Raw genomic sequence first — 14,356 nt, 5'->3', positions numbered from 1 at the left:
GCTATATTCTAACACTTTGCTTTTTTCTCTTAAAACATAGCTTAACATCATTCCAAATCGCTATATGAGATGCCTCATAATTTAGCAAGGCTGCAGGGTATTCCACTGAAGAGACACAAACACACATACACACACTCTGTCCTCACTGATGGATGGCCATTAGATTGTTTCCATCTCTTGCCACCGTAAAGAACCCTGCAACAAATAACCTCTCATACGTGTGTCATTTTGCATACATACAAGTTTTATGGCGAAGACAGATTTTGCACAAGTTTTATATGTAAGATAAATTCCTAGAAGTAGAACCATTGGGTCAGAGAATACACACAATTTTTTTCTGGCAGATATTGCTAAATTATGCTTCACAGAAGTGGTACCACTTTACAGGAACGCTACCAATTGCTGAGAGTACCTGTTTCTCACAGCCCCCCTGACACGGCGTATTATCAACACTGTCTGATCTTTGGCAACCTAACAGATGAAGATTATGTGCAGTCTTAATTTGTATTTATTTTGAGTAAAGCCATAAATATTTTGTTTTTTAATGGGCTCAGAGGATAATTTTTTTAAAAAGACTTTATTTTTAAGTAATCTCTATACCCAACATGGGACTTGAACTCATAACCCCGAGATCAAGAGTTACATGCTATTCTGAGCCAGCCAGATGCCCCTCAAATGATAATTTTTTAAATAGAATTGTAATACACACACACACACACACAAAGAAAATTAGGCCTTGTCTGTAATATAACTTAGAAAATTTTGCTCCAAACAAAAGAGACTCATAAATATGGAGAACAAACTGAGGGTTGCTGGAGGGGTTGAGGGGGGGATGGGCTAAATGGGTAAGGGGCATTAAGGAAGGGGCATTAAGAAATCATTGCTTCACTATATACTAACTAATTTGGATGTAAATTTTAAAAAATCAAAAATAAAGTTAAAAAAAAAGAAAATTTTGCCCCAGTGTTCATTCCTTCCTTGATTTTTTTCTTATAATGTTTTTTTTTTCTAGTAAAAGTGCTGAATGCCTGTTGAATAAATACATGAAGTAAACTTAGCAATTTTTCTTACAGTTTCTGGGTTTTCTACATCTTACTTAGAACGGCCTTAATTCCAAAATTCCTTCTAAAATTTCACGTTTTCTTCAAACATGTTCATCAATTTCATTTCTTCTAAGCTTTTAATTATGGAGAATCTCAAACATACACTGTATACCGAGCAGCATACTGAACCCTCCACGTACCCATCACCCGGCATGAACAAATGATCTACCCATGTTCAAACTGTTTCATCTACATTCTTACCTGTGGGCTCTACTGTCACACAAGTCATTAACCCGATGGATATTTATTTTGGCATGAAGAAAAGAATACGGATTCAATTTAGCTGTTTTCTGGACGTCTCCCCAGTTGTCCCAGTAACACTTACAGAATCCTCCATATTTTCTCTACAGCTTTAGATTTCCTATACACTAAATTCCCATATATATTTGGGTCTCTTTCTGTACTTTTAATTCTGTGCCATTCACCTAACAGTTCATGTACTATGCTGTTTTATTTACTTTAGTTTAATCATATGGCCGATACATGTCAGGGCTGGCCACTCTCCTTTCTCTTCTTTTTCCTGACTGTTCTTACTTTTTGCATATTAGTATTATAATCAGCTTCTTTAATTCATATATATACACAACTGCTGCTGTATTTTATTGGGGTGACATTAAATTCATAAGTTAACTAAGAGAAAACAGACATCTTCAAGCTGGTGCACCTTCCTATCCAAATACCCTAAGCATTTCCATTTAAGTCTTATGTTGGATCCTTTCGGTGTGTCTATTTTTTGTTGTTGTTAAATTGAGGTAGAATTTCACATAAATAAAATGCAAAGATCTTAAGGGGAGTTCAGTTCAACGGACCTGGACAACTGAATAACCCTCACTAGCATTTTGAAGTTTTCTTCTTAAAGATCTTGCACATTTCTTAAAAAATGTCTTGCAGGGTATGACTTCTTCCTCTCATAAACTTTTAACAAGAGTAGTTACCTGGTTTCCAAACTCACAAAATAGGAGAAATTAGAGTTTTTATTTAAAAAAAATTTTTTTATGTTTATTTATTTTTTAATTTATTTGAGCACAAGTAGGGGAGGGACAGAGAGAGAGGGAGACACAGAATCCAAAGCAGACTCCAGGCTCTGAGCTGTCAGCACGGAGCCCGATGTGGGGCCCAAACCCAAGAACCTCGAGATCATAACCTGAGCCGAAGATGGACGCCCAACTGACTGAGCCACCCAGGCACCCCTAGAGTTTTCATTTTAAAACTCTTTAATAGGAATTATTGTGACTTTACAAACAGCCCCATAATACACACACAGGTACATTTTCTTGATAACCATAAATCATATTACGGTAATTATTTACACTGTACTATCGATTGACTCATTCATTCAACAAAAACTGAGCTCAGGGGGCACCTGGGTGGCTCAGTCAGTTGAGCATCTGACTTCAGCTCAGATCATGATCTCGCAGTTCATGGGTTCAAGCCCTGTGTTGGGCTCTGTGCTGACAGCTCAGAGTCTGGAGCCTGCTTCGGATTCTGTGTCTCCCCCCCCCCCCGCCCCCTTCTCTCTCTCTGCCCCTCCCCTGCTCGTGCTCTGTCTCTCTCTCTCTCAAAAATAAATAAACATTGGGAAAAACAAAAAACAAAAAATTGAGCTTGTGAGCTCCAAACAGTAGACTCCTCCAAACAGGAGGCTCTCACAGGAAGGTATCCAGATGGTTTCATTGGAATAGTGGGAAGAAATTTCTGTAGATACCTGGTAATTAAGAAGTCTCTAAAAGTAGAAAATTGAGGAAATGGGGGAAATGCCTTTGTGATCAAGGTCATTAAGACAGTTGGAAGTCTCTTCCCCTCTGGCTGAGGAAGGAGACTGAAACTACAGCTGGGTTGCTGGGTTGTTGGAAAACTGATGGGCTGGTCGCTGGTCCAGGGTTGCTTTACAAGCCCCACAGACGAGGAACAGAAAACGGAAAACAGAATGCAGATGGGGAGATGAGAAAAATGACTGGAAGCTGGATAAAGCACAAATGAGGGCTTTGGGGTAAAGTTTTTCTTAAGTTTTAAATCTGTATCTGTAAAAATATATTAACCCTTTTCCTTATAAAAAGCTGAAGAGGAAACGTGGAAGAACCATCCCTGGGGTGTACAGTCTGTACTTAACTAGAATGGTTATGGCTTAGATGAAAATGTATAAAGCCAGATTCCAGAAACATTCTAACGCAACTTTATTTCTTTAAATAAAGACATTGTTCAACTGGAAAGATAAGCTCTAATTGTATAACTCTAACATGCCAGGTTGGAACATGTGTTTTAAATATAAGAAACGGGCTCCTGGGTGGCTCAGTTGGTTAAGCATCAGACTCTTGGTTTCGGCTCAGGTCATGATCTCACAGTTCATGAGTTCAAGTCCCATGGTGGGTTCTGCACTGGCAGCATGGAGCCTGCCCAGGATTCTCTCTCTCCCTCTCTCTCTCTGCCCCTGCTCCACTCTCTCTCTCTCAAAATAAATAAACTTAAAAACCGTTTTTAACATAAGAAACAATTCTAATAGATTTCCAACTACAAGAGGAAAATTTCCCGATTTTTTTTTAAATGTCATGATATTGAGTATTTGAATATTATGAATCAGGTCTTTGTACCTAATCGTACGATCATATGGACAAGTCCAACAATGTAAAAATGCAACACTGAATGGAGAATGACATCACTCTATTTCACAACCTTTTCAAAGAGCATATTGTTTCCTTATAACTTTATTATATATATATATGTGCATGTATGTATGTATACATATGTATGTATACATGCACATATATGTATGTATACATATGTATACACACATATGTATACGTGTACATATGTATGTATGTATATACACACACGCACATATATGTATACGTATATATTTTTCTCCCTCTACAACAAGCCCAAACTTCCTATTCTCCACATTTTAGAGACAAGGTTGTAAACCCTCCTGTCCCAGAAAAAGAATGAAGTCGGTGGCCATAGTGGAGGGACATTCTAGCACTCACACAAAGTGCAGATTCCACACCGCAGCCCGGACACATGTGGCACTGAATTTTAAAGCATCTGACAAGGGGTAACGTCAAATTGGTACATATAATCCGTGGTATAAAAAAGTAAAATTACTGGAAAGAACTAGTCCCACCAGCACCTTGATTTTAGCCCAGTGAAACTAATTTTGGTCTTCTGGCCTCTAAAACTAGAAGAGAATAAATGTGTGTTATTTTAAGCTACAAGAAAAAACAAATGTTTTTCGAAGGTACTAATTCACAATTGATAGCCATACCCTGATGCCATTTTCTTTGTAATGTCTGGTATACATTTATTTGAAGGCTGAGTTTATGGCAGGCATCTATGACTAGAGAAGACAATGAAATTAGGTGAATTCAAAAATAAATACTTAATTCAAAAATCAATGGTGTGCCTGGGTGGCTCAGTCGGTGAAGCATCTGACTTCGGCTCAGGTCATGATCTTGTGGTCTGTGAGTTCGAGCCCCTCATCAGGCTCTGGGCTGACAGCTCAGAGCCTGGAGACTGCTTTGGATTCTGTGTCTCCCTCTTTCTCTGTCTCTCTCCAGTTTACCCTCTGTCTGTCTCACTCTCAAAAATAAATAAACATAACAAATTTTTTTAAATTGTTATAAAAACACTCTTATGAATGAGGCATTGTGCTAGATATTGGAGATATGAAGAACAGATTATGGTCCCTCATCCCTGACTAGTTTGTATAATAGACTAAGGTTACAGCTTTAATGAGGAGTCGATACAAAGTCATTGACATTCAAGAAAAAAGATCGCTTTAGCCTGTATGAGAAGCAAATCTTTGATGGTGGCTTTATAAATACATTACTCTAAAAAAGTAAGAAAACAGACATGTAAACACATGATAAATAAACAGCTTTCTCCAAGCAGGTAAGATACCATTAAGACTGCAGGCCATGCCCTGTGTGCAACTTGAAGGCATGTTCCCAAGAGCCAGAGTCCTGGACCTTCTCTTACACACAGAAAGAGATAGGTCAGAAAAAGCAAATTATTTTTACCTGCTTTTGGCTCTTTTCTTCTGGTACACAATTAAGAAAATCAAAGATATTGAACTGCCAGATAACAAGTGGTTTCCTCTTTTTTTTTTTTTTTTTGTAACCTAAATTTACTTTACCAAGTTTTATGCTTATGTTTATTTTATTTTAAATATTCGCTTGATATAGAACATGTATTCTTTGGGATGCCTGGGTGGCTCAGGTAAGCACCTGACTCTTGATTTTGGCTCAGGCCGTGATCTCACGGTTCATGAGTTTGAGCCCCGCTTGGGATTCTCTCTCTCTTCCTCTCTCTCTGCCCCTCCCCTGCTCATGCTGGCTCACGCACTCGCTCTTTACATAAATAAATAAATATTTAAAAAAAAATAACATGTATGCTTTTTTATAAATTTTTCTTTTAACGTTTATTTATTTTTGAGACAGAGACAGAGCATGAACGGGGGAGGGGCAGAGAGAGGGAGACACAGAATCCGAAACAGGCTCCAGGCTCTGAGCTGTCAGCACAGAGCCCGACACGGGACTCGAACTCACGGACCGTGAGATCGTGACCTGAGCCGAAGTCGGGCGCCTAACCAAATGAACCACCCAGCCGCCCCCATGTATGCTTTTTTAAAAATTAACACTTTTTAACAAGATCTACTACTCACAGGGATATGACTTGGTGAGGTTTTTTTTTTTTTTTCCCTTAATGGAAAAGTAAGGCTGTAGGAAGGGTACTTATGAAATAAAAAAATGCTACTATAATGGAAAATATTTTAGGAGTGCATGTGTTTGTTCCCTTATTCACTGAGACAGCCGACAGCGATTACTTTCTACGTGCCAGATGCCGTACATATGAAACGTACCTTTGATTTATGTGCTTGATGAACAATCTTTAGTTTATCTGAAAGAAAGAAAGAAGTATTTTTACAAAGATTATTTTAAAACTTCATTTTAACAATTTGCAATGGAAAGATACAGCTACAGAACTGAGAAACTTACGTCCTTGCCTTACGACCAGTTCACTTAAAAATGTAGTGCGGTAGAAGAAAAAGCACCACTATAGGCCATTAAAGATCACTGTGTTTAAAGATATCCGAAAGCCGTGGCCTTTGGCACACACAACTATATGCCGTAACCTGCAGTCACCTTGGCACACCTTCCCCTTAGAACAGAAGCCAGATGGATCATGTCACTCTGTCTTGTTCCTGGGGGGACTTGCAGAATGCTACAACGAGCAAATAATGTAAAAAAATGATCGGACATTAACATAAGCAGTTCAAAACAATCTACCCGGCTCTCAGAATGCATACAAGTGGCAGGAGGTCAAAGGATCACCCTGGTAATCTGGCCAAGGCTGCTAATGCCCAAAGAGTACCAGTATTTGCCTCCTGGTTTTCAAATGATGCACAGGCTCACACCGTCTAATCTGCTTTATTCAATCCTCCTTCACTCTTTAATCTGTTTACCTTGAAGTCAGGCCACACTGTGCTTTTCCAAGAAGTAATTTCTCCGCATTGGGCAAATTCTGACTCTGTAACAATGACCTCTTAACTATAAATAGGCTCAGCATTCAACAGGCTTAAAGTCACAAAGTTTCCAATTCTTCACTTGGTTTTATTTCACCATTTAATTAGTGTATTGTGATTACATGTATTATTATATCTGGATAAACTCTTAAGCTTAAACTAAAATTTATTTCTATCAATCATGCCGTTTGATTCCATAAGGAATTCCAATAGTAAAACAAAAGGATCTACTTTAAAAAAACAGGCCCTGATTTAACTCTGTTCTAATAACACAAAAGAATAGGGTAGCTATCCAGTTAAGAACCAGCACTCAGAGTTACCCATTATTTTAAAGTCAGCTTTCAATTATCAATTGCAATTTTTAATACAAGGTCAGCCTAATCCTAAAACTCTATGTATTGTTAAGAACTAAAACTAAATCTAAGTGAAAAATGAGTATTAGGAATGTAAATATACCAGAACTGCTAAAAATAAGCTTATAAGGTACACAAGAAAATAAACAAATTAGCTTTTGGATTACCTATTATTCCAAGTTCCCTTTTCTCTTTTTCTCACTATACACAGATACTGGTTTATTATTAGAGACAAGTTAGAAAAGCCAGTAACAGTTTTTTAAGTAAAAGGATCCTGCTTAGGGTTCAGTTGGTTAAGCATCTGACTTCGGCTTAGGTCATGTTCTCATGGTTTGTGGGTTTGAGCCCCAGGTCAGGCTCTGTGCTTACAGCTCGGAGCCTGGGGCCTGCTTCGGATTCTTTCTCCCTCCCTCTCTCTGCCCCTCCCCCGCTTATGTGCACACATGTGTGTTCTCTATCTCTCAAAAGTAAATAAATAAACATTAAAATTAAAAAAAAAAAGAATCCCACTTAAAGCCTGTTACAATCAATATGCAAAACTATAGTTTGGTCTTACCAAATATTAATTATGTTCTATATATTTTGCTAATGAGCCTTTAAATTACAAATATCTTTGTTCTAATGGGTTCTGCAAACCCATAATAAGAGGGCTATATGTTTTTTAGCAGAAGAAGAAATAACGTGAACAGAAATTTATAGATTTTTCCAACAGAAACGGGTAAGATGTGATAAGAAACAACAAGCTAGCAAAATATACTATATTAATAATAATGTCCCTTTCTTGTTAAACAATCTTTTTTCACTTGTTCTTACTTCTTTTTTTTAAAAAACCTGCATTGGGGCGCCTGGGTGGCTCAGTCGGTTGAGCGTCTGACTTTGGCTCAGGTCATGATCTTACGGCCCATGAATTCGAACCCTGCGTCGCGCTCTGTGCTGACAGCTCAGAGCCTGGAGCCTGCTTCAGATTCTATGTCTCCCTCACTCTCTGCCCCTTCCCCACTCATGCTCTGTCTCTATCTCAAAAATAAACATTAAAAAATTTTTAAAAATTAAAAATTAAAAAAATTTTAAAACCTGCATTATTTTTTTAAATTTTCTTTTTTTTTCTTTTTTTTTTTTAATTTTTTTTTTCAACGTTTATTTATTTTTGGGACAGAGAGAGACAGAGCATGAACGGGGGAGGGGCAGAGAGAGAGGAAGACACAGAATCGGAAACAGGCTCCAGGCTCTGAGCCATCAGCCCAGAGCCCGACGCGGGGCTCGAACTCACAAGCCACGAGATCATGACCTGAGCTGAAGTTGAATGCTTAAACGACTGAGCCACCCAGGCACCCCCAAAAATATCTGCATTATTAACAGAAACAACATCTATGGGTATTGCACCCTTAATGGAAATTCCTTGAGGAACATAACCTCATAAAAATAAAAATAAAAAACTTGTTAGGTATTTGACGTGTTCACACGAACATTGTTTAATCTCACACAGCCTCATGAAACAAACAGTATTAGAAGCTCCATGCTGCACAGCCACCAATATTCATTACACACATGCACAGTGTCTAGGTGACAAGGATTTAAAAATAAGACAGCATCCAATGTGCTTTAGAACACACAGTCTGGTCAGGATAAATCAATAATAGATGTAGATGACAATTAAATGGGAGAAGAGCCCATGAGAAATCTCAGACTCTCAAGTCGAGTGAGCCAGCCCTTTGCCCAAGGGCACAAAGACCGCAACCAACAGAGTGGAAATCTGACTCTGCACCCTTTCCACTCCCCATCACCCAATGGATTCTATTCCCACAGAGTATGTAGCAATATCGAAGGACAATGACAGGTGAGAAAGTAATGTTTGGCTGTTCTTAGTGAACACAAAGCAGCAGATTGTTACAAAGCCAAACCCAGACTGAGTTACTAAATCCCTGGAAGTCTACCAAAACCCTAGTTCTCTAATTTCTAATTTCACAGATAAATGTATTCACTTCTTCTGCCAATTCACCTATATAGTACACAAATCCTAGAACAAAGCAGTGCTAAAAAGGTGGAAAAATATAAAAGGCACATGATCTACCACCATGATGATTAACAGTCAGACATTCTAATGCCAGTATCTAAAAGTTATTTTTCAAAATAACTTACATGGAACACAAGTTTGAGTATGTATGCATATGCACGCACACACACACACACACACACACACACACACAGAGGCACGCACGCACCATGCAAAAAAGGAAACGGCATTTGTAGGTTGATTCAAGTTTAAGGTTATATTGCAAGTGATTATACTCTGAAAGCCATGAAAGCCAGAAATGAGAAGCTTCATATTTACTTAACCATGCTTTTTTATTCCTTTCTCTTATTCAATATTTAGTATGTAAATTCTTTAAGCCCAATAAATCAAAGTACTTTCCACTCAGCGCCTTCAACTTCTGCTTGACTACCCCTTATGACCTCACAATTAGTCTCTGGATATTAAAATGCATACACACGGTGAAGATTGTGATTTCAAAGTATTTTAGGTCATAAGTTGCTCTACCAAATGGGAACAGAATTAAAAGCCACTCCAAAAAAAATGATCTAAGGTAATAAAAAATTTATACTTCAAAAAATGTCTGTACCAATTAACAGAAATATTTATTAGGTGCGTCATAATTTTCAAGTGAAGTCTCAAGACTCAAAGTTTGATGAGTGTCATTCTGCTGAAGGTTAATAACCATGCCATCTTTTTACCAAATAATGAAACCCAACTTCCTGCCTCATTACTACATTTTTAAACAACACTGCAACATACAAAACTGCTATGTGATATGTTCAAGTTACTGGCATTTAAATTAATGTTTAATCTCTTCTTTTAATTCCCAGCCTTTAATCACTTTTTTTTTCGGGTTACCTTACAAAGAAATTCATTTAATTTTTTTTTTAATTTTTTTTTAATGTTTATTTATTTTTGAGAGACAGAGAGAACATGAGCGGAGGAAGGGCAGAGAGAGAGGGAGACACAGAATCCGAAGCAGGCTCCAGGCTCTGAGCTGTCAGCACACAGCCCAATGTGGGGCTCGATCTCACAAACCGCGAGATCACGACCTGAGCCGAAGCCGGACGCTTAACCGACTAAGCCACCCAGGTGCCCCAAGAAATTCATTTTAGACATGGTTTGCCAAATATGCTATTTATTCCTCATAAATAGGCCACTTTCATACACAATTACAGTTTAATGATACACCAGGATTCCTAGATTTCTAAATAAACTAATAAACTTTCATATTGGTTTTTATTTACAGATAGTAAACTAATTTTTAAAAACCAAATTCAGGGGCGCCTGGGTGGCTCAGTAGGTTAAGCGTCCAACTTCGGTTCAGGTCATGATCTCATGGTCCATGGGTTCGAACCCCGCGTCAGGCTGTGTGCTGACAGCTCAGAGCCTGGAGCCTGCTTCAGATTCTGTGTCCCCCTCTTTCTCTGACCCTCCCCTGTTCATGCTCTGTCTCTCTCTGTCTCAAATATAAATAAATGTTAAAAAAAAATTAAAAAAAAATAAATAAAAACCAAATTCAAATTGCTAGCAATGTAAAACTAATGTGAAACTATATTAATATACACTTTTAAAGAATACGAAAAATTAGTTACCGTATTTATAATTTCTGAATGGTGGTGGCAGGCTGGTCCTCAAAGGAATATCTATAAAAGAAATATTATTTTTATTATATTCAAATAGACACTCATAGTATATGCATAGTCTTTTGCTCTGTTCTCCTAGACCTCCAGACTAAGCTACTTTGAAAAGGTCAATAGAACACAAAATGAAGCTAACATGCCACCAAAATCCAAAGGTCACCTAAAATAATGGAACCACTGAGAAGATGTTGAGCCGTTATTAGCTGAACTAAGAATTCAGCAACGTTCTTAAATGCACTGGCATTTTATTCAATACAACAGCATCTATGCACATTTGAAATATATAGCATTCATGTGTGAGGTAGTATTTTCTATACAGTTGATGTTAGTTTAGCATATGACCCCTTCAGGGTCTTTGGCCAATAGTGGAAACCAATGATTTAGAACAGTCTTATTACTCTTCCCAAAATTCAGACAACCTACAATATAACTACTCTAACTTAGCAAAGAATGCAAAAAAAAAAAAAAACTAACTAAATATTCTTTTTAAAGGAGTATTTCAAATACCAGTATTAGTTTTCATTAATAACATCTGATGCTACAATACCTACAGAGGGCAATCTGATATATATCAAAATTACATATGCATATACTCTTTGATCTAGCAATTCCACTTGGAGAATTGATCACAGAGATACACTTTGCACACTCTGCACACGTGTTCAATATGACACATATACCAGGATACTAACTGTAGCACTGGTTGCAATAGCAAATGCTTAGGAAAATCCAAAGAAACGTCCTCCGGTGGGGGGGCTTTGCAAATAAATTATAATATGCCCAAACAATGAGACATAGTTTTCAACTGTACAAAAAAACAAAAGAGGCCAAGAAAGCACTCTACCAATATAAGATATTCAAGATATGTTAAAGGTAAAGAAAGCATAAGGCTGACCATTATTTTTCAAGTAAGCCACGTTTTGAGTAAAATGGGGGAAAAATAAGAATATATGTTTGTAACAATCCTAAAATTTGTATGGAACCACAAAAGACCCCAACTAGCCAAAGTAATGTTGAAAAAAAAAAACCAAAGCGGGAGGCATCACAATCCCAGACTTTAGTCTCTACTACAAAGCTGTAATCATCAAGATAGCATGGTACTGGCACAAAAACAGACACTCAGATCAATGGAATAGAATAAAGAACCCAGAAGTGGACCCACACATGGATGGCCAACTAATCTTTGACAAAGCAGGAAAGAGTATCCAATGGAAAAAAGTCTCTTTAGCAAATGGTGCTGGGAGAACTAGACAGCAACATGCAGAAGAATGAAACTGAACCACTTTCTTACACCATACACAAAAATAAACTCACAATGGATGAAAGACCTAAACGTGAGACAGGAAACCATCAAAACCCTAGAGGAGAAAACAGGCAACAACCTCTTCGACCTCAGCCACAGCAATTTCTTGCTCAACACGTCTCCAAAGGCAAGGGAATTAAAAGCAAAAATGAACTATTGGGACCTCATCAAAATAAAAACCTTCTGCACAGCAAAGGAAACAATCAACAAAACTAAAAGGCAACCGACGTAATGGGAAAAGGTATTTGCAAATGACATATTGGATAAACGGTTAGTATCCAAAATCTATAAAGAACTTACCAACTCAACACTCAAAAAACAAATAATCCAGTGAAGAAATGGGCAAAATAGACACTTTTCCAAAGAAGACATCCAGATGGCCAATAGACACATGAAAAAATGCTCAACATCACTCATCATCAGGAAAATACAAATCAAAACCACAATGAAATACCACCTTACACCTATCAGAATGACTAACATGAACAACTCAGGCAACAACAAATGTTGGCAAGGATGCGGAGAAAGAGGCTCTGTTTTACACTGCTGGTGGGAATGCAAACTAGTATAGCCACTGTGAAAAATCGTATGGAAATTCCTCAAAAAGTTAAAAATAGAACTACCCTATGACTCAGCAATTGCACTAGTAGGTATTTATCTAAGGGATACAGGTATGCTGTTTCAAAGGGGCACATGCACCCCAATGTTTACAGCAGCACTATCAACAATAACCAAAGTATGGAAAGAACCCAAAGGTCCATCAATGGATGAATGGATAAAGAAGATATGGTATATATATACAATGGAGTATTACTCAGCAATCGAAAAGAATGAAATCTTGCCATTTGCAACAACATGGATGGAACTAGAGGGTATTATGCTAAGCGAAGTAAGTCAGTCAGAGAAGGACAAATATCATATGACTTCACTCGTATGAGGACTTTAAGATACAAGACAGATGAACATAAGGGAAGGGAAGCAAAAATAATAAAAACAGGGAAGGGGACAAAACATAAGAGACTCTTAAATATGGAGAACCGAGGGTTGCTGGAGGGGCTGATGGGGTAAATGGTGAAGGGGCATCAAGGAAGACACCTTTTGGGATGAGCACTGGGTGTTATACATAGGAGATGAATCACTGGAATCTACTTCTGAAAATACTATTGTACTATGTTATATGCTAACTAACTTGGATGTAAATTATAAATGAATAAATAAATAAATAAATAAATACATTTTTAATCATGAAGAAAAAAGAATTAGCATTGGATGCTATTTTCACTGTGGTTTTCTATTTTCTACTGCAATCTTTATTTTTTTATTCTGCTTACTTTGGTTTTCATTTTTCTTTTTCTAGTCTCTTAACATAGAAGCTGAAATCACTGGTTTGAGATCTCTTCTCTAATTTAGGCACTTCTAGTCCTATAAACATTCCTCTAAGTACTGTTTTACCGGCTTCCCATAAATTTTGCAAAGTTGTGCATTCTTTTTTTTTCAGTTTACAATACTGCGTCTTTTGACCTCTACTTTTGCACGTAGATTATTCAGAAGTATGCTATTTGGTTTCCAAATATTTTGGAATTTTCCAGAGATACTTCTGTTATTGATTTCTCATCTAATTCCACCGTAGTCAAAAAAAAGCCTACGTTGTACGAGTTTAATCCTTCTACATTCATCATGACTTGTTTTATGGCTTGCAATATGGTCTCTTGGTATACGTTCTGTGTACACGAGACAGGAATGTGTATTCTGTTGTCCGGTGGAGTGTTCTACAAACGTCAATGTAGCCAATTTAGTCCAATAAGTGTTGTTCAAGTTTTCTGTATCCTTACAGATTCTCTCTGTGTTCCATCAATTATTGAGGGAGCAGTGCTGAAATTTCTCACAATAATTGCAGAATCACCTATTTTTCTTTGCAGTTCTGTAGCTTTGACCTCATACATTTTTGAAGTTCTGTCGTGTCAGGTGCATAAACATTTAGAATCCTTATGTCATCTTAATCGGTTATCATCTTCTTACCATTATCAAATGAGAGTCTTTATCCCCAGCAATATTCTTAACTCTGAATTCTACTTTATCTGATATGTTTTCTTTTGATTAGTATCAGCATGGTATAACTTATTTGTCCTTTTACCTTTAACTGATTTTTATCTTTATATTTAAAGAGCATGCCCTGGGACACCTGGGTGGCTCAGTCAGTTGAACGTCCGACTTCAGCTCAGGTCATGATCTCACGGCTTGTGGGTTTGAGCCCCGCGTCAGGCTGTGTGTTGACAGCTCAGCGCCTGGAGCCTGCTTCGGATTCTGTGTCTCCCTCTCTCTCTCTCTCTCTGCCCCTCTCCCACTCTCTCTCTCTAAAAAGTAAATAAAAACAGTAAAAAAATAAAATAAAATAAAGTGC

General features: G+C 37.5%; 1 protein-coding gene across 10 annotated transcripts in view; it reads right to left on the bottom strand.

The window, feature by feature from the left end:
- The window catches only part of CUNH2orf76 (chromosome unknown C2orf76 homolog), a 77,394-nt gene that overhangs the window by 15,773 nt on the left and 47,265 nt on the right, over positions 1–14,356 (bottom strand). For all 10 annotated transcript variants that reach the window (XR_005790197.1, XM_040474857.1, XM_040474865.1 and 7 more), the window contains 2 exons: positions 10,605–10,655; positions 5,959–5,996 (listed from right to left, as the gene is read on the bottom strand). Coding sequence is in view for 9 of the 10 variants with exons in the window: in XM_040474857.1 (XP_040330791.1) it covers positions 5,959–5,996; positions 10,605–10,655 (89 nt within the window). In the remaining variant the exon portion in view is untranslated. The remainder of the gene's footprint in view (positions 1–5,958; positions 5,997–10,604; positions 10,656–14,356) is intronic.

Source organism: Herpailurus yagouaroundi, unplaced genomic scaffold (genome assembly GCF_014898765.1).
Source record: "Herpailurus yagouaroundi ecotype Mexico unplaced genomic scaffold, PumYag 140, whole genome shotgun sequence".
Classification (NCBI taxonomy): Eukaryota; Metazoa; Chordata; class Mammalia; order Carnivora; family Felidae; genus Herpailurus; species Herpailurus yagouaroundi.
This window is presented reverse-complemented; position numbering and strand designations above follow the sequence as displayed.